Here is a 26794-nt window from a genome sequence, read left to right as displayed (position 1 = left end):
CAGGGGCGGAGTAGTGCCTGGGAGAAGGTTGATTCCGCAGTCGTAGGGTCGGTGCGGCGTAAGCGAAGTGGCCCGGGCCTTGTTGAACACCTCCCGAAGGTCCTGGTACTCCGCGGGAATGTCGGAGAGGTCCAAGGCAACTTCCAAGCCCCCAGGCTGCACTGACTTCAGGCAATGAGCGAGGCAGAACGGGCTCCAGCCCATGATGGCACCAGTAGACCAGTCAATATTGGAGATTTTTCAGTAGACTATATGTTAAACATAGTAAATTGTCAGTAGACTATATGTTAAACATAGTAAATATTTTCAGACTATAAGTTAAACACATTTTTCAGTAGACTATAAGTTAAACTATATGTTAAACATAGTTAAATATTTTGAGACTATAAAGTTAAAACATAGTTAATCACAAAGACAAGCAGTAAAAATAAGTGATACAGAGTGTGGTACAGAGTGGTACAGAAGGAGGAGGCCTGGAACAGAGCCAGGAGATGGACCTGGGAAAGGGCCTGCTCATTCTTACTATGTGTGGGAAATATACACTATGCATGAGAACTGTATTTGGTTGAGAATTGATTATGCTCAGAAAATGGACCTGCCATGTTTAAACCATGTTTAAGTATCGATTGATATGTTTTAGAATAAACAGAGCAGAGCCAGGAGATGGCTCTGTTATTTTTTACATGACAGGGCTTGGTCCCGCCACTATTGTTTCCAAACTAAATACATAGAATGAGGTGAAGTCAGATTTCGCACTATCATAAACTAAGGAAGTGGGCGGAGCTGTCAAAAGGTGAAGACTTGGAAACAATAGTGGAGGAACTAAACAGGGAGGGATTAAGCTAAAAAGTATGTAAAATGAGCAGGAATAGAACTGTGTATAAACTGAGGGCTGAGTGTTGGGAAGTTAGTTGCTCTGCAGATCAGCTTGGCTCTATTGCTTGTGTAATAAAGTCTATCTTAATTCTACAAAAACTTTGGAAGTACTTTGACTTTTTAAGTAGTATAAGGACAATTTTGTACAACATCAATAAAGGGGTTGTGTCGCTGGAGCCAAGAGAAACCCAATACCACGGGAACCTGAGGGGACTTCATTAGCAGGAATTGGATGGTCTCGCTGTGCTTCCCTGATACTCGTAGGTTGATGGGGGTGGTATTGTGGATGACCCGGGCCTATAGAGCGTCCGTCCAGCGCTCTAACGTCCATGGGAATGGAGAAGGGCTGAGTGGGAATGCCCAGCTCGGACGCCAGGGTAGCGTCCATAAAGCTCTCATCGGCCCCAGAGTCGATGAGTACCCGGAGAGATTTCGACTGGTTCCCCCACAGGAAGATGGCAACGAAACAAATCGAACTGGCAACAGACAAACAGAGAACACAGCTACACTGGGGATAGTGGGGAAGATGGGCGCCACCTGGAGGGAGGTGGAGACAATCACAAAGACAGGTGAAACAGATCAGGGTGTGACAGATTAACATGATTTTTGAACGACTACCTCATCTCTGTACCCCACACATACAATTATCTGTAAGGTCCCTCAGGAGAGCATTGAATTTCAAACACAGATTCAACCACAAAGACAAGGGAGTTTTTCCAATGCCTCGCAAAGAAGGGCACCTATTGGTAGATGGGTAAAAATAAAAAAAGCAGACATTGAATATCCCTTTGAGCATAGTGAAGTTATTAATTACACTTTGGATGGTGTATCAATACACCCAGTCACTACAAAAAAACAGGCATCCTTCCTAACTCAGTTGCCGGAGAGGAAGGAAACGGCTCAGGGATTTCACCATGAGGCCAATGGTGACTTTAAAACAGTTACAGAGTTTAATGGCTGTGATAGGAGAAAACTGACGATGGATCAACAACATTGTAGTAACTCCACAATATTAACCTAATTGACAGAGTGAAAAGAAGGAAGCCTGTACAGAATAAAAATATTCTAAAACATGCATCCTGTTTGCAACAAGGCACTAAAGTAATACTGCAAAAAATGTGGCAAAGCAATCAACTTTTTGTCCTGAATAGTGTTATGTTTGGGGCAAATCCAATACAACACATTACTGAGTAATACTCTCCATATTTTCAAGCATAGTGGTGGCTGCATCATGGTATGGGTATGCTTGTAATCGTTAAGGACTATACATTTTTTCAGGCCAAAAAAATAACGGAATGGAGCTAAGCACATGCAAAATCCTAGAGTAAAAGCTGGTTCAGTCTGCTTTCCACCAGACACTGGGAGAGGAATTCATCTTTCAGCAGGACGATAACCTAAAACACAAGGCCAAATATGCACTGGAGTTGCTTACCAAGACGACATTGAATGTTCCTGAGTGGCCTATTTACAGTTTTGATTTAAATGGGATTGAAAATCTATAGCAAGACTTGAAAATGGCTACCTAGCAATTATCAACAACCAACTCGCCAGAGCTTGAAGAATTTTTTAAAGAATAATGTGGAAATATCATACAATCCAGGTGTGCAAACCTCTTAGAGATTTACCCAGAAAGACTCACAGCTGTAATCGCTGCCAAAGGTGATTCTAACATCTATTGACTCAGGGGTGTGAATACTTACAGTACCAGTCAAAGGTTTGGACAAACCTACTCATTCATGGGTTTTTCTACATTGTAGAATAATAGTGAAGATATAAAAACTATGAAATAACACATATGGAATCATGTAGTAACCAAAAAATATTAAACAAATCAAAACATATTTTAGATTGTATTATTTATTAATTTTACTTCATTATTATTATTATTATAGATTTTAGATTCTTCAAAGTAGCCACCCTTCGCCTTGATGACAGCTTTGCACACTCTTGGCATTCTCTCAACCAGCTTCATGAGGAATGCTTTTCCAACAGTCTTGAAGGAGTTCCCACATATGCTGAGCACTTGGTGGCTGCGTTTCCTTCACTCTGCGGTCCAACTCATCCCAAACCATCTCAATTGGGTTGAGGTCGGGTGATTGTGGAGGCCAGGTCATCTGATGCAACACTCCATCACTCTCCTTGGTCAAATAGCCCTTACACAGCCTGGAGGTGTGTTTTGGGTCATTGTCCTGTTGAAAAACAAATGATAGTCCCACTAAGCGCAAACCAGATGGGATGACGTATCGCTGCAGAATGCTGTGGTAGCCATGCTGGTTAAGTGTGCCTTGAATTCTAAATAAATCACAGACAGTGTCAACAGAAAAACACCCCCACACCTCCTCCTCATGGTTCACGGTGGGAACCACACATGTGGAGATCCTCCGTTCACCTACTCTGTGTCTCACAAAGACATGGCGGTTGGAACCATAAATTAAAATCTCAAATTTGGACTCAACAGACCAAAGGACAGATTTCCACCGGTCTAATGTCCATTGCTAGTGTTTCTTGGCCCAAGCAAGTCTCTTCTTCTTATTGGTGTCCTTTAGTAGTGGTTTCTTTGCAGCGATTCGACCATGAAGGCCTGATTCACGCAGTCTCCTCTGAACAGTTGATGTTGAGATGTGTCTGTTACTTGAACTCTATGAAGCATTTATTTGGGCTGCAATTTCTGAGGCTGGTAACTCTAATGAACTTATCCTCTGCAGCAGAGGTAACTCTGGGTCTTCCTTTCCTGTGGCAGTCCTCATGAGGGCCAGTTTCATCATAGTACTTGATGGTTTTTGCGACTGCACTTGTAAAAGTTATTCAAATTTTCCGGATTGACTGACCTTCATGTCTTAAAGTAATGATGGACTGTCATTTCTCTTTGCTTATTTGAGCTGTTCTTGCCATAATATGGACTTGGTCTTTTACCAAATAGGGCTATATTCTGTATACCAACCCTACCTTGTCACAACACCACTGATAGCCTCAAACGCATTAAGAAGTAAAGAAATCCCCCAAATTAACCTTTAACAAGGCACATCTGTTAATTGAAATGCATTCCAGGTGACTACCTCATGAAGCTGGTTGAGAGAATGCCAAGAGTGTGCAAAGCTATCATTAAGGCAAAGGGTGTCTACTTTGAAGAATCTCAAATAGAAAATATATTTTGATTTGTTTGACATTTTTTTGGTTACTACATGATTCCATATGTGTTATTTCATAGTTTTGATGTCTTCACTATTATTATACAATGTAGAAAACAGTAAAAAATAAAGAAAAACCCCGGAATGAGTAGGTGTGTCCAAACCTTTGACTGGTACTGTACATAAATGAGATATTTCTGTATTTCATTTTCAATAAATTTGCAAAAATGTCAAAAAACATGGGTGAGAAAATAAATCTGGGTGAGAAAGAAGATGGGTGAGAAAATAAATCTATTTAATTCATTTTGAATTCAGGCTGTAACACAACAAAATGTGGAATAAGTCAAGGGGTATGTATGTGTGTGGCACTGTATGTGTGTGTGGAGCTGTGCTACGTCCCTCATAACGCTTCTCAGGTCTAAGTAACCTCTAGTTAACCTGAGGTCTTCCTCACAGGTTCTGTCACTCTCCTTATCTCCTGCTGGGCCTGCCCAGACCGTAATAACAGCCAACCACCCACAGTTAATATCAACCAAACCTGCAGGACTTTTTGCCACATTCAACATAAAAAAACTCCAGCCGCAGGTCAATTCGGTGTTGGAAAGATCTAAGGGCAGGTCTGTTTGTGACAGCCCTTTCACAGACTCTCCTTCACAACCAGACAACCAACCATTCCACTACTGGAGTATCCCCTGCATCATTCAGGCTGGGATAACATTCCAGTTAGTCAAGCTGCATCTGCTGAGTGCCTGCACCCAACTGTTTTAGAACTGGAAACTGTCATACAGGAAGGATACTGGCCTTGTCGCTGCAGCTTGCCCAGAATGACCAGTTAGCTGTGCAAGCTGGTCAGGCCCCGCCAGAACTACAACCACCACCTACTTTGTCTCCTCACCCTGTTAGGACACACTCATGTTCTGGTCACCTCAAAGACTTTTAATCAACCTTGCACACTTCGTTTCATTGGGTAAAATAAGGAAAAGGTCAGAGCTGTACATATACGCTACTAGAGTAGATTACTGTTGTATTACAATTTGCTTTCCTGAAACTTGGTTACGTACTGTGTGCTTGTGTCGTGAAATGCTTGATATTATATTTTGCAGAATTGTCCACTGTTGATATGCTGTAACTCTGTGTATGAGATTTTAAACATGACCACACATTGAAACACTATTTTGATAGAAGATTTGTATGTGTAAAGTAATGACTAAAGTGTTTCCACCCCGATACTGTAAAAATGTGTAAACTGTGTTAGAGTTATAAGACAATAAAACCACTAACAGGGAAGATGGGTAGAAACTGTTGGAGTCCAACATTCCATAGTAAGGGGGACCTAGAAACTGCTGAAAGAAACATTCTATACTGTGGGAAGTCACAGGCCGCCTAAAGGTGGGCGGAGAAAAGTTCCTTTGTGTGAAGGCATATAAAAAGCCTGTGTGTTTTTAGCGCCAGAGCTCTCATTAATAAAAATACTGACCTATTGCAGAACGGGACTTTGTTTAATTCATTATTAAACCAGAGCCTTACACCCTCTGGGAATTATTCAAAGCTTGCAACCATTGAGATAACAAAATTCTCGTGACATATTTGGCTTCAGCTATTCGAACCCAACAGAGGCGTGGCAGTGCCACTCCTAGTCCTAGATATACCAAGAGCCTTATGAAACCCTTTTAAAACGACAGAATAACACAATACAAAATAAACAAATATGCAGGTATAGGTGTTTGAGTGTAATTATGTTGAGCATATTGGATTCAGAGGTTTTCACACAATTCTAATCGGATTTAACCTCCATCAAATGGTTCTATGGCAGCCATATTGGATTTTGGATGCCATATTGGATTTTAGGTTAAATCCATTGTGGACCCAAAAATAAGCTGTAGTGGCCCCTGACTTGATTACAAGAGTAGGGGCTAAACTTACAAAATCCTTCAAGGAACCTAATTCCAATGTCTGAGCCCACTTGTTTTCCTTAGAGCAGGTTACAATAGCCACACCATTTTCAAAAACATATAACTGTATGTATTTTCATTAGGCAGGACCATACAGCACTAAATGAGAGCAAATTTGACTTGGAAAGTTGTCTATTAGTCAGCTACCAAAAAGTAAAGCTTACTCATCATAAATATTCAAGTTGACATTTCTGCCTGTTGTATTTCTGTGTTTACAGGTCTATATTTCCAAGATGCATTAAGATATCCTAATGATGTTTGTTTGTGTATGTAGGAAAGACAATTGACTACTTGTATTCCCAATGTTTTGCAATATCAGAGCTTGCAATATTGGGTGACATGAGTTTATGCGGCCCATCGTCCCTCCAGCCAGGCATTATTCTGCACTTTTTGAGTTTAGGTCAGGGATCATCAACTAGATTCAGCCGCGGGTTGATTTTTTCTTGAGCAGATGGTCTCAGGGCCGGAACATAATTACAAATAATTTGTAGACTGCAAATTGACCGCAAGAAGCCCGAACAGATATACATTTAACATTTAAGTCATTTAGCAGACGCTCTTATCCAGAGCGACTTACAAATTGGTGCATTCAACTTAGGATAGCCAATGGGACAACCACATCTTGATCACAGTATTATAATGTTTGACTAAAACATAATAATTGAATCCTGGCTTAGGAAGGCCACCAAAGATTCTGACATTTCCATTCCCAACTACAACATTTTCCGTGTAGATAGAACTGCCAAAGGGGGCGGAGTTGCAATCTACTGTAGAGATAGCCTGCAGAGCTCTATCATACTATCCAGGTCTGTGCCCAAACAATTTGAGCTTCTACTTCTAAAAATCCACCTTTCTATAAATAAATCTCTCACTGTTGCCGCTTGCTACAGACCCCCTCAGCCCCCAGCTGTGCCCTGAACACCATATGTGAATTGATTGCCCCCCATCTATCCTCAGAGTTTGTATTGCTTGGTGACCTAAACTGGGATATGCTTAACACCCCGGCCTTCCTACAATCTAAACTAGATGCCCTCAATCTCAAACAAATTATCAAGGAACCTACCAGGTACAACCCTAAATCCGTTAACATGGGCACCCTCATAGATATCATCCTGACTAATTGACCCTCTAAATACACCTCCGCTGTCTTCAACCAGGATCTCAGCGATCACTGCCTCATTGTCTGCATCCGTAATGGGTCCGCGGTCAAACGACCACCCCTCATCACTGTCACATGCTCCCTAAAACACTTCAGCGAGCAGGCCTTTCTAATTGACCTGGCCCGAGTATCCTGGATGGATATTGACCTCATTCTGTCAGTAGAGGATGCCTGGTTGTTCTTTAAAAGTGCTTTCCTCTCCATTTCAAACCTTGCTTACATTTGTATACGATCGCGTGTCTCTCTATTGTGCGTGGGAATACTTGGGAACAGATTTCTTAATTTAAAATGACTTGCAGCTGATTTCCTGGTGTTTTTACAGTATTTTATATCCAACAATGAAAATATATTTATTTTTTGCTCAGAAGAATTGGGGGGCCAACTCAAACCAACTGGCGGAACCCTGGTTTAGGGGGTGTGTCACAATATCTTTCAATCTAACCACTTTTGCAGTAAAATATGTTTACACAAACATCCATTTCATAAATGGGAAGTGTAAGGGTTTCTCAAAAATGTGTGGCCTTGCGGCTGGCCTAGGACAATATGAAGGTTGATTCAATCAATTTCCCCAATTGTGACATCACCAAACGTGCATAGTATGGGGCGTCTTAAAGACTATCTTATCCCACCCCTTCGCTAACCTTTCTCCTTTTTCTGACTGCTGAGGTGTAGCAAGCTACGAACTTGACCGCAGCAAAATGTTCCATTTCGGATCAAAAATACTTTTACTTTTCCTCGTGGCTTTCAGATGTGGCCAGATATCCTTCGGTAAGTCATTTACCCTTTTGAATTTGCATTCTTCACTCCAGCAGTCCAGAGTTCTTTGCAATAATGAAACGTTAGCGAAGTTAACATTGACGTGGCATAATGCAGTTTTTCATTCAGTGATCTAAAACAAAATAAAGACTGCTTTGTCAGAAAGCTTCATGCTCAATATCTTTGTCTGATAAATTAAGTGAACAAATGCATGTAACACAAATTATAGGAGGAACATAAAACTTTGGGAAGCTCTCTCGATATAGGCTTGTTGATACCTATCATGCTTGTGCAAATGCATAATTTCCATAGTTGTAGTTTTGTGGTTTAAGACAATAAGAAAACCTTATCTGGAAGATACATAAATGTCCAAGACGAAATGTGTCTGATCGGCAATATTGTTGCTCTACACTGGGTTTCCCTCTCTTCTATGGTGACGTGTCCCAGGATCGCCTTTCCGTTAGTACTGTGTTGATACATTCTAACACCCGTGCTGAGGCCTCTGACTGTTACATTGTATCTTTGCCTGTTACATAGTGTTCCAATTCATACAATAGGCCTACAGCTAACTGATGACCGACTTTACAATTTGCTATTTAAAGTTTTATACAGCATTTTCGAATAATTACCCATCATTAATCATAACATGACCCAGTTTTATCCTTTAGCCTACACGTTGATTGTGAGCAGATTATTATAATAAACCATCATAGTATTACACAATGAACGAATAAAGCTCTTCTCATGACCATTTGTATCAATTTAATGCTGTCAATATTTTACATTTATTTGATCCTATGTTTGTTTTTGGTACAAGTGCAACCAGAGTTTCTCATCACAACTATCATCAACTATTATAGTAGCCTCAGACGCACAGGTTAAGCGGCTTTGTTCTCAGACAGAGGCTACTATTATAACAATTTATATGTGTTAAAATGGATTCATTGCTAATGGCTTCTTCTCTGCGTTGGGACAGGCCAGGTATCTGCAGAAGAGTCTGCGGAAGACATCGCCCCACATTCAACAGTCGATGAGGAGGAGGAAGAGGACGAGGAGGATGAGGTGCTGGTGGAGGAAGATCAGGTCCCAGGCTCGGTATGTGACATTGTTTGAACTGGGATGAAAGTGGCTTCTATTGTCCCTGCCAAATGAACCATAGTACTATTTGCTCAATTCAGTGCATTTTAATCTAGTTTCTTTCCATTGTATTTTTAAATCTCTCAGGAAACAGAAGATGACTTAGATGAAGATGCTGCAGTTGGAGATGTAACCTCTCACCCTGATGCTGACACCACCATCGTCTTTGTGACCGGGGAAGGTTGGTCTTCTCTTCCTTTATGAAGACTTTCATATCGTTTTACACTCAGTCATTCAGTGTAAGTTAAAGGGAAATATGCAAGACAGCATGGAATGTAATTATTCATTCACATCAATGGTTTAATTTGTATATCATTGTACCCTCCATCCAGAGTTCCCAGCCAATGAGATTGCGAAGTTCCTGGTGGGTTTCACCAACAAGGGAAGCCAGGATTTCACTGTACATTCCCTGGAGGCCTCCTTCCGTTACCCTCAGGACTTTCAGTTCTACATCCAGAACGTGAGTCTGGGTTCTGGGACACATGATGCCTGCATGCCTCATCTGAGAAATAGAAAGTCCCCTTGAAAACACACATCATTATGTAAAACGTTATAATGGGGTTTGTAGTCTGTTTACTTGCAATTTATTAACTAACAATTACTAGAATAGAAAGTTCTTATAAAGCCTTTACAAACCCAATAACGTATGTGTTACCCATAAGAGAGAGCAATAGTAATGTCGTCTTTTTGTTGGTACTAACTCCGCCGTGGTTCGTTGGACAAAGCCTATGGGAAAATGAATAGAGTTTTTGTTGGGTTTTTGGCTAAACGCCGAAAATAAGGTCTGTTGTAAACACAGGCTTAGGAGATATTATATGTTTTGTTCTATGAAATCATCTTCATCAGCTAACATTGCTTTTTGTGAATTTTTAAGCATTTATGTAATCAAAAAAATCACAAAGCACATAAAGGGCTTCATAATTCATAAAGGTCATGTTAACCCTTAGCCTACAATTTCCATGCCCCAGCGGAAATCTAATTAACATAGAAAAATCCCCATCAAAATACATCTGTTTAAGCTAGAGATATCTATTTTTGCATGGGCTGCATCTCAATCCTCCGCATCTGCCGATATCGCCCTTCCGAATCTGCGGTGAAGTGTGGCAGAGCTAGAGCGATGTTTGTCAGACCATGAGACATCCCGAAAATCGGTCTTCTCACAAAAACACCTGTAGGGTCCAAACTGTTTGGCCTAGAACGTATTATGACCCTTTTATGGTGATGATACTCTCGCGAACACAATGTCGTTCTCCGTTTTGCTCTAGGACGCCCACAAGCCTCACAAGAAGGTCCCTGGTACCAGTTAAAAAAATTAATGGAAGTACAGTATATATTGAGATAGTTTAGTGCCTAAAATAAGGGGATAAATACTGTACATAAATTGTTTCCTGATCTTTCTTATATCTCTCAGATATAGGACAGACACTTCAGAACAAACTTCCTTTAGATGTTAGTTTTTTACTATCTGTTGTTCCATGTAGTGAATCTGTTATTCAATGTGTTTCTATCGGCTAATAGCAAAAATGTGGTCTTAAAATTCAAAATCAAATAGCTAAATGATCCTTGGAATGACCATCTTAAAACAATTTCAAATGTTAGCTTAGACCCCCCCCCCCCCCCCCCCCTTAGACAGGGCTTAGACTCCAGAGGGTTAACTGACTGATATTACCTCATAGAACAAAATGTATAAGATCTCCTAAGCCTGTGTTAACCTCTGACATTATTTTCGGCGTTTACCCCAAAACCATATTCTTTCCCCATTCATTTTCGTTTTTTAGGACTACAAGCTGTTGAGCTGTATACATTTACGTCATTTAGCAGACGCTCTTATCCAGAGCGACTTACAGTTTGTGAGTGCATACATTATTTTATTTTTCATACTGGCCCCCCGTGGGAATCGAACCCACAACCCTGGCGTTGCAAACACCAAGCTCTACCAACTGAGCTACATTCCTGCCGGCCATTCCCTCCCCTACCCTGGACGAATTGTGCGCTTCCCCATGGGTCTCCCGGTCACGGCCGGCTACAACAGAGCCTGGATTCGAACCAGGATCTCTAGTGGCACAGCTAGCACTGCGATGCAGTGCCTTAGACCACTGCGCCACTCGGGAGTATAGATGACAATTAGTTACAAAATATACAAATATACCAAATATACACTGAGTATACCAAACATTAGAAACACCTTCCTAATATTGAGTTGAACCCCCCCCCCCCCCCCCCTAGACTCTACAATGTGTCGAAAGTGTCCACAGGGATGCTGGCCCATGTTGACTCCAATGCTTCCCACAGTTGTGTCAAGTTGCCTGGATGTCCTTTGGGTGGTGGACCATTATTGATACACACGAGAAACTGTTGAGCGTGAAAAACACAGCAGCGTTGCAGTTCTTGACACAATCCGGTGCGCCTCGCACATACTACCATACCCCATTCAAAAGCGCTTAAATATTTTGTCTTGCCCATTCACCCTCTGAATGGCACACATACACAATCCATGTCTCAATTGTCTCAAGACTTAAAAATCCTTCTTTAACCTGTCTCCTCCCCTTAATCTACATTGATTGAAGTGGATTTAACAAGTGACACCACCTGGATTCACCTGGTCAGTCTATGTCAGGGTTCTTCAATTCCGGTCCTGGAGGGCCGAAACACTTCTGTTTTTTTATTTCTACCTGGTAGTTAATTGCACTCACCTGGTGTCCCAGGTCTGAATTAGCCCCTGATTAGAAGGAGAGGATGAAAAACAGAGGTGTTTCGGCCCTCCAGGACCGGAATTGAAGAACCCTGGTCTACGTCATGGAAAGAGCAGGTCTTCTTAATGTTTTGTATACTCAGTGTACATGGAATACCCTGTAAAATGTAGTTTTGGGGACTTTCTGCCATTGTTGATCAGAAAAGTAGACAAGCTGTTTTTGGTATCTAGTTCACAGCCTTGCCCCTGAGCACTGTGGTCCAGCCCCAGAAGCAGGCCTCCTTTGAGTACTCCTTCATCCCTGCTCAGCCCATGGCTGGTCGTCCTTTCGGCCTGGTCATCCTACTCAACTACCAGGACAGTGAGGTGAGACTAGATTGATTGGTTGATTGACTGATACATTATTATTATTAGAGTGTCTTGCATCTTCAAGATGCCCAGCCCAGGGTTCTTGACTAGATGTTCAGAAATCCCCCTGAACAGGTTCAGAAATGCCTTGCAATGTATGGCCTGTGGCTGAGGCGCTGATCTTGTGTTTTGACTGTTACGCAGGGCAACGGTTTCCAGACGGCCATTTACAACCAGACCGTCACGATCGTTGAGCTGGAGGAGGGACTGGATGGAGAGACGTAACCATTTCTTTGCACACATCAATCAATTCTACATGTTATACTAGTATTTGGTTAAATTCATTTATGTTTCAGGTGCATTTGTTTAAATATGGTAACTCATTTTTATATTGTTTGTCTATACTATTATTATATTACATTATCCATTAACTGTTAGTATGACACATTTTGCTTTGTTTCTCCTCCAGAATGTTCATGTACATCTTTCTGACTGGATTAGTTGTCTTGGCAGTCTTTGGCATGTACCAGGTGCTGGAGTCTAGGACGGTACGAGTCTTCTCAACCTTTTCATCTAAATTGTGATAGTCTAAAATATCTCCAGCTCTTTACATGTGGTGGTGAATGTTACATTCAAAATGAGCACCAGGGTAAATTAAGTGTTGACCTTTGATCTACAGTTGAAGTCGGAAGTTTACATACACCTTAGCCATATACATTTAAACTCAGTTTTTCACAATTCCTGACATTTAATCCTAGTAAAAATGCCATGTCTTAGGTCAGTTAGGATCACCACTTTATTTTAGGAATGTGAAATGTCAGAATAATAGTAGAGAGAAGGATTTAATTCAGCTTTTATTTCTTTCGTCACATTCCCAGTGGGTCAGAAGTTTACATACACTCAATTAGTATTTGGTAGCATTGCCTTTAAATTGTTTAACTTGGGTCAAACGTTTCGGGTAGCCTTCCGCAAGCTTCCCACAATAAGTTGGGTGAATTTTGGCCCATTCCTCCTGACAGAGCTGGTGTAACTGAGTCAGGTTTGTAGGCCTCCTTGCTCGCACACGCTTTTTCAGTTCTGCCCACAAATGTTCTATAGGCTTGAGGTCAGGGCTTTGTGATGGCCACTCCAATACCTTGACTTTGTTGTCCTTAAGCCATTTTGCCACAACTTTGGAAGTATGCTTGGGGGCATTGTCCATTTGGAAGACCCATTTGCGACCAAGCTTTAACTTCCTGACTGATGTCTTGAGATGTTGCTTCAATATATCCACATAATTTTCCTTCCTCATGATGCCATCTATTTTGTGAAGTGCACCAGTCCCTCCTGCAGCAAAGCACACCCATAGCATGATGCTGCCACCCCTGTGCTTCACGGTTGGGATGGTGTTCTTGGGCTTGCAAGCTACCCCCTTTTTCCTCCAAACATAAAGATGGTCATTATGGCCAAACAGTTATATTTTTGTTTCATCAGACCAGAGGACATTTCTCCAGAAAGTACGCTCTTTGTCCCCATGTGCAGTTGCAAACCGTAGTCTGGCTTTTTTTATGGTGGTTTTGGAGCAGTGGCTTCTTCCTTGCTGAGCGACCTTTCAGGTTATGTCGATATAGGACTCGTTTTACTGTGGATATAGATACTTTTGTATCTGTTTCCTCCAGCATCTTCACAAGGTCCTTTGCTGTTGTTCTGGGATTGATTTGCACTTTTCGCACAAAAGTATGCTCATTTCTAGGAGACCGAACGCGTCTCCTTCCTGAGCGGTATGATGGCTGCGTGGTCCCGTGGTGTTTATACTTGCGTACTATTGTTTGTACAGATGAATGTGGTACCTTCAGGCGTTTGGAAATTGCTCCCAAGGATGAACCAGACTTGTGGAGGTCTACAATTTTTTTTCTGAGGTCTTTGCTGATTTCTTTTGATTTTCCCTTGATGTCAAGCAAAGAGGAACTGAGTTTGAAGGTAGGCCTTGAAATACATCCACAGGTACACCTCCAATTGACTCAATTAGCCTATCAGAAGCTTCTAAAGCCATGACATAATTTTCTGGAATTTTCCAAGCTATTTAAAGGCACAGTCAACTTAGTGTATGTAAACTTCTGACCCACTGTTATGTGAATTATTTAACAAACTATTTCAGTTTCTCTGTGCGTCTCCCAAAAGGTTGTAAGTCTTTTGGGATTTAAGTAACGGCCAGAGTCCCGGTCTGCATAGTCAGAGATATTTATTCATTGAGAATTCTGCCATCACAATTTCAGAGTCCATCTTTTATACTCATACGTCATACAAAAAGAAATCCCTCCCCTCTGTAGGCGGGCTGTAGTTTTCCACTCTAAAACTGCTCTACTGACCTTCAGTTCACACACACACACATATACACACATGCATACACACATACATACACACACACACACACATATCCTACTCCCTGCTTTACTCAGTTATTGCCGTTCTCACAATATTCTGCACCATGTTTTCATAACAGTTTCTCCCCTCCCTAAATTGGGAGGCCTCTTTATCTTAGTTTCTCAGTTGTCTTTGTTGTCTGGCCTAACTCTTACTCACATTGCTAAATAGTGGCTCAATGCCATAGCCTTTACTGGTCCTACACTCACACATTTCCAACACATTATACACAGTTTCAGGGTGTAATAATTAGTCATTAATAATTAATCTATCACCCACTGGAATTGTGATACAGTGAATTATAAGTGAAATAATCTGTATGTAAACAATTGTTGGAAAAATTACTTGTGTCATGCACAAAGTAGATGTCCTAACCAACTTGCCAAAACTATAGTTTGTTAACAAGACAATTGTGGAGTGGTTGAAAAACGAGTTTGAAGACTCCTACCTAAGTGTATGTAAACTTCCGACTTCAACTGTATGTTGTGCAGAGGAAGAGGCTCCCAGTGAAGGTGGAGACGGGCACCGGTGGGATGAACGATGTGGACATCAGCTGGATTCCCCAGGAGACCCTCAACATCATGAGTAAGTTTTGTCATGAGCTTTGATACTCTGCCATAGCATTTCCTCCTGAGTACAGGAAGACAAATTCATACTCTGCTTATACAACCACTTTTTTGGAACCGTAGTTGGGTTGAAAAGGCATCCTATTTTTTCATCTTGTCTGTGCAAAGATGAATATCAACTCAAATTGCAACATTGACCATCCCCTCTCTCGCTCTCTGTTTCTCTCTTTGTCTCTCTCTCTTTTACAGGCAAGGCATCGGCATCTCCTAAAGCCTCCCCAAGGAAACGCACCAAGAGAGCGGCTGGAGTAGATCAATAAACCATTCTATGATGCGGCCATCTTCATATCAATGTCCACCAGGCCCATGTTCAAGGCCCATGTCATCACAAGCTCCAACATACCAACCAACATCAACCTCTACCTCTGGGTGGACCTAGTTAGTGCGATATGCCCCCAATACATAGGCCTACACCAAATGTTATTGGATTGAAGACACTGGTGTCATGAATGTGTCCCATTTAGACACCACTCCAGCTGGACATTTTGTGACTGATATGAGACTAAAGACTGAGTAATTGAATCACCATGCCAGCTCCATGAAATGGGGAAGACGTGGCGTTTTAGACCTGCCAAAGAAAGCGGTAATGCTACACGTATTTAAATCAACATCTTGTTTTTTATTTTCGTACTTTTTGTAATGAATTTAAATGCTTTAATTCCTGAAGTATTACGATATTAAGGTTTTTGTTCTATTTCATTCTGTGCCTTACGACTCCCTCAGTTTGTCTGCACAGTCAGGAATTGAGATGGTGACCTCCAAGTTCCTCCAAGGGAAGGTTGTCCTTGTTCATGTCATACTTTGAAATATCATAAAGCTGCTGTGAAAGGCTCATTGAAGAGAATTTAGAAAGAAAAGGCCATCCGCTACCAAGTTACATTGTTAAATGTGAATGATGCAAATGTATTTTAAACATGACTTGCTGTCAGTGTCCCAGACCATATGCTACCATAAATTTACCTGCAGTACATTGGTGAAATGCTGTAATTTTTTTCTACAAAAATAAAAGTTTCAAAATCTAGATAAAAAATGTGTTCACTTTCTATAAATATTCGCCTTTTTCTTCTCTTAAAGTTGAAGTGATGTTCCTTCATGCCTCAATTTATGATGCTCTGAAATAAGCACTTTATTTGGTATTTTGATTTTGCTCAATATTATTCTCAGCAGAAAAAGATGACTAGTGTCATAAACAGGGAACCGACTGAGGAAACTGTCCATATGTACCAATGGGCTATTTGTCTGTTTACTGTCAGCAAATGAGAAACATGGGATGGCACTAAACGTATCTCTGGTGCGGAGCGTCGATGAGGTGAGAGAAGCGCTCCGAGAGGCAGCACGCACGAAAGGGGCAGGTAATATCACGGTTGTTACATTGGGTTTGATCGAGAATAAACTGCAATTGATTCTGCAAATGTTAATCGCCTCCTGTTAACGCATATATGCCGCAACAAGTCATTTATTTTGATTGATTCATTTTACCTCGCTTTGATTTTATCTCAGTTTATGAGCGATTTTGGTGGATCCCACAGATGGCGCAAGGCACCCTCTGCTGGGTTTGATATGGGATATGGGATTTACGTCGGTGAAGATTCCAAGATGTTGTGCATTTATTGTATTAGGTAAGGCTGGATAAAGTATCGTTTTAGATTTATTGGTAGAACAATACTTTTTCATATTGCACGTTTTTATAATATCTTGGATGAAATATTTAATATTTCATTAATTAAGGGTGTAGGCTAAATTTAGATGTTGCATGCAGGGTGAGACTAGAGTTGTATTATTTGACAGTGACGAGCTTTTTTCATATTTGAAGAGCTTATCAATAACTCATTGTCCCTCAGGTCTGTGCAGTAGGATAGATTTAGGAGTGCTTGAAAGATCTTTGGCCAGAAATAGACTTGCAGAGTTGTGTTGGTGTATAAAGCATGCATTAATGCACAAATAATTGAAAGCAAATAGCAAAAATGAATTTAAAGTATTGTAGTGTCACTTACCCTACATCTGGCATTCTTGTTAGTTTAATAAATGAATCCCATGCATTCACTCAGAACATAAGGATTTATGCTATGTCTGCACATATTTCTATGTACATACATTTTCCATCCTGATCAATTAAACAATAATTCCTGGTTTTAAACTTTATGATCCTGTGCAAGCTAAATCATATTGGTGTACTATAACAATATTCATATTGAACAAATGATAATATAACCACTGCCTACTTTACATCTAGCAAGGCGTTGCTTTTTGGCAGAGGGCAATGGATTGAATGTGAGACAGCCTACAGTGCAGTGGGACTTGGGAATTGAATAGATTTCTTGAAAATGATCCAGGCAAACCAACAAAATCTAGGAGCAGTTGCTCTTTCTTCAGAATCCCAATATTACCCATTCCCTGCTTAATTTCAATGTTTTCTATGCTTTTAAAGCGATCATTCAAGCTGATATCCCTGACAGTGGCTATTACAGTGGCCTTGGACACCTTATCCCTGACCCTAAGCAATCAATAAGTGAGTGGGAGAGAGGAGGGAGATGGGAGAGAATTATGACAATCATTCTCACAGGTAGCCTATGCTGATTATATCTAAATCCCACTGACCAAGCAGGCCAAATATCTCTCATGCAACCCTCATCATTAAAACTACATTGAGAGGCAATTTGGAATAACTGGAAGAAAAATGTATCCTGCCAGATATCCTAAAGTCCTGGGAGGGATGCTGAGGGCTGATATACCTCTGTTTCCTCCATTTTAACTCCAAGAACAACATAGAAGGAGGGTGACCTACTTTTGGCATCCTCCCATTTGTTTCAGAAGAGACTCTTTGCTTCAAATAGTGAGGCAGATATAGATCTAGATAAAGGTGATACAAGACCCTATTGTTATTATATCATGACATAAAACAATTATATTTGGTCTCTGTAAGTGCAATGCCTGAAATGTACCATAAAATCTATGACAACAAAGGGGAATGTAATGGGCTTTCTTTCCTTAATGCATTTGAATGTATTTTTCTGTGTTTTGCAGTGTCCCTGGCTGTGGCAAGAGTCTCAGCGGCAGATGTGAAGTGTGAGAATATTTACAGGGACTTCTCTGACTGTGTTCTGGAGCTGGGGGAGAGCATGGATAACTACCAGGAGAATGTGACCAGCGAGATGGGAGTGGAAGCTGTGTGTAGGTGAGAGGGGTGTGTGTGTGTGCAGGGGCGGACTGGGACAGGGACTGGGACAATTCGGCCCTGGCATTTTATCCACACCATCAGCCCACATCACCCTGCCAACTCAAGAATTCAAGAAATACATTTTTGTATCTAACACGTCCAAGCAGGAATGCATGATTCAATATATTTTTATGTGCAACCTAATCCAGTGATTGTCATGAATTTTGGGTTGAAAATTAGACTATATGCTAGTTGCTATATTCTACTGTCAGAATAGCACTCCAGAATTTCCTCTTTTTTTTCAAAAGAGATGAATTAGATACATCTATATGTGCATTATCATAGGCTAATTAATTTGGGGTTCAACGCCGAGGGAAGTAGAAACTCAAAACACATTAACTAGATCGCTAACTTAATATAATACCCACTGCTAGTAGCCATGTACACTCAGTGGCCAGTTTATAAGGTACACAACCCTGTACACGAAAATGGTTCGCTCCTACAGACAGTGAGTCACGTGGCCGTGGCTTGACACCTGCCTGGTGTCAACGGTACAGGCTGGTGGCGGTGGTGTAATGGTGTGGGGAATGTTTTCCTGGCACACGTTAGGTCCCTTGATACCAATTGAGCAACATTTGAACGCCACACCTTGTAGAATCCATGCCTCAAAGAATTCAGGCTGTTCTGGAGGCAAAGTGGGCTCCAACCCGGTACTAGATGGGTGTACCTAATAAACTGGCCACTGAGTGTATTTATCTAACAATAAATGTAAAGTCCTAAAAAAACATGTAGGCTACATGTCTCATAGCTACTAGTTGTAGGCTATGAGAACTTATTATTCTAATTTTTTTATAGGCCTATGCCCTCGCAATGGCCAGGTCGCATTTTGCACGCACGCCGCTCCATATCATAAAGCCATATCAAATATATTGGTTGTAAAATAGTTGCTATTGAGCTGAATATTGAGAGTTGAGAAATAAAAAGTATAGGGACAGAAAGCTGAGACCCTCATCTCATCGACAGGGACAAGGGGACGAAGCTTCCAAAGCTGTATTTTCCCCGCAATTGCATAACATGTTTTATATAATCAGAACACATTTTTCTCCCGAGCACATGGCGGGCGAGGAGAGTGGCTCGCTCATCACAGCAGCAGGCCCCAGCGAGGACACAGACACAGGGGCAGGGCAGACACTTTCATTACAGGAATCATGAGGATAATGCACTTTACTGTTTTACCAAATCATGATTTTAGCTGTGCAAAAAATAGGACGTTTGAGTGAGGTGACAATGTAGAATGTGCCCTTTCTATGTTTGTAGGCACCCTTTCCATTTTTTACGATACATGATCTTGTCTGTCGAACTGATGACAGAGTCGGAGTAGGTCTCTTTGCTGATGCCGTGTTTGACTTTGAATGTGAGTTTGTTTGACCTCAGTTCAGCCTATCAGAAAACCGGGCTGGCCCATCTTGGTAGGGAGGCTGGCTGTTTCCCACTGATCTGCCAAAGGCTCACTATAGATTACTATAACAGAGAACAGGCCCATGGGCTACCGGCCATGTAACCTTTTAATGGTTTTATTTTTATATAAAAAAGTGTGTGTCAATTTCGAATTAAAAAATGGTCCAGCCCATCTGGCATTTGCCAGAATTGCCAGATGGCCAATCTGCCCCTGTGCGTGCGTATGTGTGTGTGCAATGTACAGCATCCTCTATCCATCTGCACTTACTGTACATCTGCGTTTGCAGCGCACCAGGATCTCATGGCAGATAGAACGTATAGAACAGCGTCTGTATTTTACCAATCAGTCTCCTTCTGCTTGCTTATATCAGATCTTGTATTGAAATCCATCGAGGTGTGTACCTTGCGGAAGAACAGTGGAGAGAAGAAAAATATGCTGTAGCCGAGGGAGATAGCAGAAATGAATGGTGCTGAAACACAGCCACTGTACTGAATAATTTATGACTTTGCTGCAGCAGTAATGAAATTCTGAGGCCATCTTGTTTTTTTGTAATTGTTAATGTGTGCATTCCAATACTATAGTACAGTATATTACTGCCTAAAGCTGAAAAATGTCCCCTTGCAGCATCAGCTATTTTTTCTAATCTAATTTCTGTGGCTACAAAATAAAGGAGGGTTGATCTTGCAAAACGCAATAATTTATAGTATCGCTGGGCAGTAGTATAAAAACAACAATTCAAAACAATAATACAACAAAAAATACACCTTCAGCCGTGTGTGTTTACAGGAGAGCTTTGAAGCCTTGCATGTGCGGCGATTAAAGTGTCAGATAAATCAAACCAATAACATTCTTAATCCAATAGATTGTAACCAATGGCATGTTTTCATGTCAAATATAAATGAGGTAGTGTATGTGTCGATGGATATACATAAAATACATTTGACTGATGGCTCTTTCACCCCTAGCCACTGGGAGGCATTCCACACGTGTGCCCTGACGGCACTGTCCGGGTGTCAGGAGGAGGTGGGCTCCATCTGGGAGACCCTGAAAGAAGACTCCAGGAAGATCCGCTTCCAGGGCAGCCTCTTCGACCTGTGCAGCCCCAGCTCGGCCCCCAGCCTGCGCTTGCTTCTATCCCCTCTACCCCTGCTGCTCCTGGGCTTGCTGATCCTGGGAGGGCCCATCTGGCCAGCCACATAGGTGGGGGATGCCTCCCTCCTCCTCCTCGCTCCCAACCCCATGCACTCTCACATTCCCCAGGGTGGCCGGCCGCATCCTGAGCACATCTGAAACCTGAAGCCAAGGATAGAAGAGAGAGCGAGAGAGAGAGAGAGAGAGAGAGAGAGAGAGAGAGAGAGAGAGAGAGAGAGAGAGAGAGAGAGAGAGAGAGATAGAGAGAGAGAGAGAGAGAGAGAGAGAGAGAGAGAGAGAGAGAGAGAGAGAGAGAGAGAGAGAGAGAGAGAGAGAGAGAGAGGGATGATCAGTGAGTAGAGAAGGAATATGGATTAAGGTTAGCACACAGAGCCATGTCTCTATGGCGACGTCATAGATATCTATGGTACTGGGTAATTACAATGCTATGATATCACAGAGCCATTGATGTCTACGGAGAGACGGATGGAAACCTATGGCTCTGGGTTACCCACCATAGATGTCTATGGCACTAGGTAATTTAGAAGGTTATGTTATCAGGGCCTTAGATGTTAATGTCATCCATATCGATGAGTCTGGATAAAAATACACACCCAAGACCCAAGCAATTGTAATGAAATTACCTATTACAGTATACGCCTATGAAAAAAGCAATTTTAAAGCAATTGGTCAATTTTGTTGACAATCAAGTGACCTCTTTCAACTTTGACCTTTTGACCCCTACCCACGTTTGGAGTTGCATGGCTGCTATAATGACACCAAAAAGGCATTTTCCATATTTTTGCTCTGTTAAACCATTTCTTTGGTCATCCTGTTAGACAGTAGGTGCTGTTAAAGTCAGGCAATGCTGTTAATTGAAAATATTGTTATTTGCTTTATTATGCACTTTACAGTAAAATTACTCATTTACCGTTAGTCATTGTGGATAGTTATTCTACCTAAAAATGGTCTCTGGTTATGTGAGAATGTTCAGTGTTGTTTTATGAATCTGTCCTGTATGGAAGTCCAAGTGTTTGGCTGTCAATTCATTTGATATCATTTAGTCCATAACAACTATACACAACTGTACACAGTTCACGTCAAAGCACATTGAACCTTACAATAACACACAGCATACTGAGTAGAAATAAAGACAATACTTTATTATGAAAGCTAAAATATATAGGACTTAAAGTGGCACTCCAGTCTCCTTTTCACCTCAGTTAACACCTGATTTACATTTTTTTTAAAGGCACAACTCAATAGGTGGTCAAGATATGTCATGACATAGCACAAGTGGGGGGGTGGGCATTTCCTCTTTTGTTCTCTATTGTTCTCTATTGCTCAAGCAAGGGGGGAGGCCGATGACATCACGGATTCCCATCAGACCAACTCCTTAAATGCCCTACTCCTCGAAGTTTGCAGTTGTGTCTAAAAAACACAATTTTGCTCAAAACATATTTTTTTACCCTTTAGCGTGTGTACTTTACTGTATTTATACTTGGGATATATCTTTTCAACAGTAAACATTTTAAAAAATCACTGGAGGACGTCTTTTAAATTTAGGATTCTCCTAGGGCACCACCCTGCATTGTTAGCCCTAATGCCTCAGTGCAATACAGTATTTGATTTTGTCAACAGCTGCAATATATCATCAAACTGAGTCAATATAAATATGCAATTGAACAATTGAGTTTTATAGCAACATACTGTAGTGTTACTGTATACAGTCATGGTCACAAGTTTTGAGAATGACACAAATACTAATTTTCACAAAGTCTGCTGCCTCAGTTTTGATGATGGCAATTTGCATATACTCCAGAATGTAATGAAGAGTGATCAGATGAATTGCAATTAATTGCAAAGTCCCTCTTTGCCATGAAAATGAACTTAATCCCCAAAAAACATTTCCACTGCATTTCAGCCCTGCCACAAAAGGACCAGCTGCCATCATGTCAGTGATTCTCTCGTTAACACAGGTGAGAGTGTTGACAAGGACAAGGCTGGAGATCACTATGTCATGCTGATTGAGTTAGAATAACAGACTGGAAGCTTTAAAAGGAGGGTGGTGCTTGAAATCATTGTTCTTCCTCTGTTAACCATGGTTACCTGCAAGGAGACGCGTGCCGTCATCATTGCTTTGCACAAAAAGGGCTTCACAGGCAAGGATATTGCTGCTAGTAAGATTGTACCTAAATCAACCATTTATCGGACCATCAAGAACTTCAAGGAGAGAGGTTCAATTGTTGTGAAGAAGGCGTCAGGGCGCCCAAGAAAGTCCAGCAAGCGCCAGGACCGTCTGCTAAAGTTGATTCAGCTGCGGGATCGGGGAACCACCAGTGCAAAGCTTGCTCAGGAATGGCAGCAGGCAGGTGTGGCGAAGACTTATGGAGGATGGCCTGGTGTCAAGAAGGGCAGCAAAGAAGCCACTTCTCTCCAGGAAAATCATTAGGGACAGACTGAAATTCTGCAAAAGGTACAGGGATTGGACTGCTGAGGACTGGGGTAAAGTCATTTTCTCTGATGAATCCCCTTTCCGATTGTTTGGGGCATCCGGAAAACACCTTGTCCGGAGAAGACAAGGTGAGCACTACCATCAGTCCTGTGTTATGCCAACAGTAAAGCATCCTGAGACCATTCATGTGTGGGGTTGCTTCTCAGCCAAGGGAGTGGGCTCACTCACAATTTTGCCTAAGAACACAGCCATGAATAAAGAATGGTACCAACACATCCTCCGAGAGCAACTTCTCCCAACCATCCAAGAACAGTTTGGTTACGACAAATGCCTTTTCTAGCATGATGGAGCACCTTGCCATAAGGCAAAAGTGATAACTAAGTGGCTCTGGGAACAAAACATCGACATTTTGGGTCCATGGCCAGGAAACTCCCCAGACCTTAATCCCATTGAGAACTTGTGGCCGATCCTCAAGAGGCGGGTGGACAAACAAAAACCCACAAATTCTGACAAACTCCAAGCATTGATTATGCAAGAATGGGCTGCCATCAGTCAGGATGTGGCCCAGAAGTTAATTGACAGCATGCCAGGGCGGATTGCAGAGGTCTTGAAAAAGAAGGGTCAACACTGCAAATATTGACTCTTTGCATAAACTTAATGTAATTGTCAATAAAAGCCTTTGACACTTATGGAATGCTTGTAATTATACTTCAGTATACCATAGTAACATCTGACAAAAATATCTCATAACACTGAAGCAGAGAACTTTGTGAAGACCAATACATTCTCAAAACTTTTGATCACGACTGTAGGTTCTCTGTTACTGTGCTCTGACCAAATAGGAAATCAGGGGTGAATCCTGACTTAGTGCTCAGACTTTTGCGCAAATCTCTCAAGCTACAGCCATGTATCTCAAGTTAGGATTTGACCCAGAGAGAGCATGTCAAAATCTCCACACACTACTTCAGCCCACACAGGATCATTCTTCTTGTTTTCTTTTGTACCTTTCCAACATTATCTATAGTATGGATATCTCTCTGCATGGTTGTGTCTAGATATTAGGCTAGATATTCAGTTTAGAATCCATTCCCAAGAGACATATACTCCTCCGTCAGCATGTTTGTACTGGTTGTCCTCCACACCTAGTCTGTGCTCCTGAATGTGGTAGCATTCTGTCACCCAATCTGTGTCCATTATTATTTTTAAACAGCAATGAGTTTTGCTATTCTCAAAGCATGAGCAATATGTGTTGTAAACACTTTATGGAGTGACTACTTTCCTTTTCCATGAGATCGGCAGCTAAAGAAAGCATGAAAAATACCACATTATTTAAGGGAGATATCATAACCACCAAGTATATTCCTATACATATATGACTGACTGATTATTGAATTACCACAGATAAAAATACATCAGGAAACACTACAGAATGTAAGAATTCAATATGTATGTGGTCTTTCAGAGATACCAATTACAGAGTACATTATTTACAAAAAGCCTGTATTAAGTATTGTATTGCAAAGTAATGTGTTTGAAATAAAGTATGAAGTTTGAAATATGACATTTTATACATGCATGATCACACAGAGAGGATCTACTACTTCAAGATCACTCGCTGCTTCTCAGATACTCAGTATATTTTCCATCACAGTCATAGAGAACAGATAGATTCTAGGCACAGAGTGTTTTTGTAGATACGATGTCACTCCCCTGCTTCCCCACACATTTGCACCACGGTTTCTTTTTTTAGTCGTCCCGTGGATAGGTGCTAATAATGAGGACTGGATCCAGTACATAACAGCCTAGCCGCCAATCAGCCGCTCGTTAGTGGGCTCCCATCTGTTCTCCCCCACCTGGCCGCAGAGAGAGTAGGGGGAGTAGGGGGAGAGGCAGAGGGTCCAGCAGGGCTCAGGGCCCCTGGGACTCCCCCATGGGAGGCTAACATCCATGTGTGGTGGTAGTGTAAGCCCCTCATTATGTTGCCTCCTCCGTCGCTGACATTTCTTCAATCCAGTTTACATCACCCACAATATCCTACATTACCATGCACACAATCACTTTTTCTGTGTGTCAACGTTAATGCATATCATAAGAAAGTAGGCTTGTATTGCATGTTGCAGTATGTATCTTCTTCCTGCACTGTCAAGTAATGTGCTGGTGGATAAAAATCGGATGACGAGTAACGACTGAATATTCAAATCTAAGTTATTGATGAAAAGTATAAATGATCTTAACATTGTTTCCAGTGATGGAAGAAGTGGAAACTACAGCATTGCACTTACTTACAGAGACATTTTTCAAAGTCCAAGAAAATGAGATGCTCCATGACTTTCCTTGGTGCTTATCGTCTAGTAGTCTAATGGGTCCTCGGATCCTCAAAAAGTTATACAGCTGCACCAGAGAGCATCCTGAGTGGTTGCATCACCGCCTGGTATGGCAACTGCTCGGCCTCCGACCCCAAGGCGCTACAGAGGGTAGTACGTACGGCCCAGTACATCACTGGGGCCAAGCTTCCTGCCATCCAGGACCTCTATACCAGGCGGTGTCAGAGGAAGGCCCTAAAAATTGCCAAAGACTCCAACCACCCTAGTCATAGACTGTTTTCTCTGCTACCGCACGGCAAGCGGTACCGGAGCGCCAAGTCTAGGTCCAAAAGGCTTCTTAACAGCTTCTACCCTCAAGCCATAAAACTGCTGAATAGCTAATCAAATGGCTACCTGGACTGTTTGCATTGACCCCTGCTGCTACTCGCTGTTCATTATCTATGCATAGTCACTTTACACCTACCTACATGTATATATTACCTCAAAGACCTCCACTAACCTGTACCCCCCCTCATTGACTCGGTACCCCTGCCTGCTGTATATGGCCTCCTTATTGTCTTTTATTGTTACTCTTTCATTTTTTTACTTTAGTTTATTTAGTAAATATTTTCTTAACTCTTATTTTTCTTAAAACTGCATTGTTGGTTAAGGGCTTGTAAGTAAGCATTTCACAGTAAGGTCTACACCTGTTGTATTCGGCGCATGTGACAAATAAAATGATTTGATTTGAATAGATTAAACCCACAACATTTACATTTACGTCATTTAGCAGACGCTCTTATCCAGAGCGACTTACAAATTGGTGCATTCAACTTAGGATAGCCAGTGGGACAATCACCACTGAGGGAGGGGGGTGTAGAAGGATTACTGTTAGACTATTCCAGGTATTCCTTAAAGAGGTAGGGTTTCAAGTGTCTCCGGAAGGTGGTCAGTGACTCCACTGTCCTGGCGTCATGGGGAAGCTTGTTCCACCATTGGGGTGCCAGAGCAGCGAATAACTTTGACTGGGCTGAGCGGGAACTGTGCTTCCGTAGAGGTAGGAGGGCTAGCAGGCCAGAGGTGGATAAACGTAGCGCCCTCGTTTGGGTGTAGGGTCTGATCAGAGCCTGAAGGTAAGGAGGTGCCGTTCCCCTCACAGCTCCGTAGGCAAGCACCATGGTTTTGTAGTAGATGCGAGCTTCAACTGGAAGC

The 26794-nt window shown here is 41.7% G+C and overlaps 1 protein-coding gene and 1 pseudogene across 3 annotated transcripts; both read left to right on the top strand.

Moving 5' to 3' along the window:
* The first annotated feature begins 7743 nt into the window (after positions 1–7743).
* On the top strand, positions 7744–16097 carry LOC311138108 (translocon-associated protein subunit alpha-like). Of its 2 annotated transcripts, none has more exons than XM_084172771.1 (9): positions 7744–7883; positions 8848–8954; positions 9096–9189; positions 9341–9468; positions 11932–12066; positions 12253–12329; positions 12518–12596; positions 14943–15036; positions 15267–16097. In XM_084172771.1, exons 1-9 carry the CDS (start codon positions 7814–7816, stop codon positions 15335–15337), a joined length of 855 nt encoding a protein of 284 aa, XP_084028897.1. In that variant the 5' UTR covers positions 7744–7813; the 3' UTR covers positions 15338–16097. The 2 variants fall into 2 exon arrangements, with proteins under 2 accessions (XP_084028897.1, XP_084028896.1); XM_084172770.1 differs by having other exon boundaries at positions 7745–7883; positions 8848–8966.
* Positions 16098–16580: 483 nt separating this feature from the next.
* On the top strand, positions 16581–20893 carry LOC311137826 (neuritin-like; annotated as a pseudogene). Its single transcript has 3 exons — positions 16581–16696; positions 18102–18252; positions 20659–20893. The product of its transcript is annotated as a neuritin-like (transcript).
* The last annotated feature ends 5901 nt before the right edge of the window (positions 20894–26794 follow it).

Source organism: Coregonus lavaretus (genome assembly GCF_964263955.1).
Source record: "Coregonus lavaretus genome assembly, chromosome: 12".
NCBI classification, from domain to species: Eukaryota; Metazoa; Chordata; class Actinopteri; order Salmoniformes; family Salmonidae; genus Coregonus; species Coregonus lavaretus.
Note: the sequence above shows the minus strand (reverse complement) of the source record. Positions and strands in the feature narration are given on the sequence as shown.

Bases quoted from the DNA above. Each gene is read 5' to 3' on its own strand.
- LOC311138108 (XM_084172770.1), top strand. From the start codon at position 7,814: ATGTTCCATTTCGGATCAAAAATACTTTTACTTTTCCTCGTGGCTTTC. The intron at 7,884-8,847 runs GTAAGTCATTTA...GCGTTGGGACAG, and splicing joins ATGTGGCCAGATATCCTTCG to GCCAGGTATCTGCAGAAGAG. The intron at 9,469-11,931 runs GTGAGTCTGGGT...TTTGGTATCTAG, and splicing joins TTCAGTTCTACATCCAGAAC to TTCACAGCCTTGCCCCTGAG.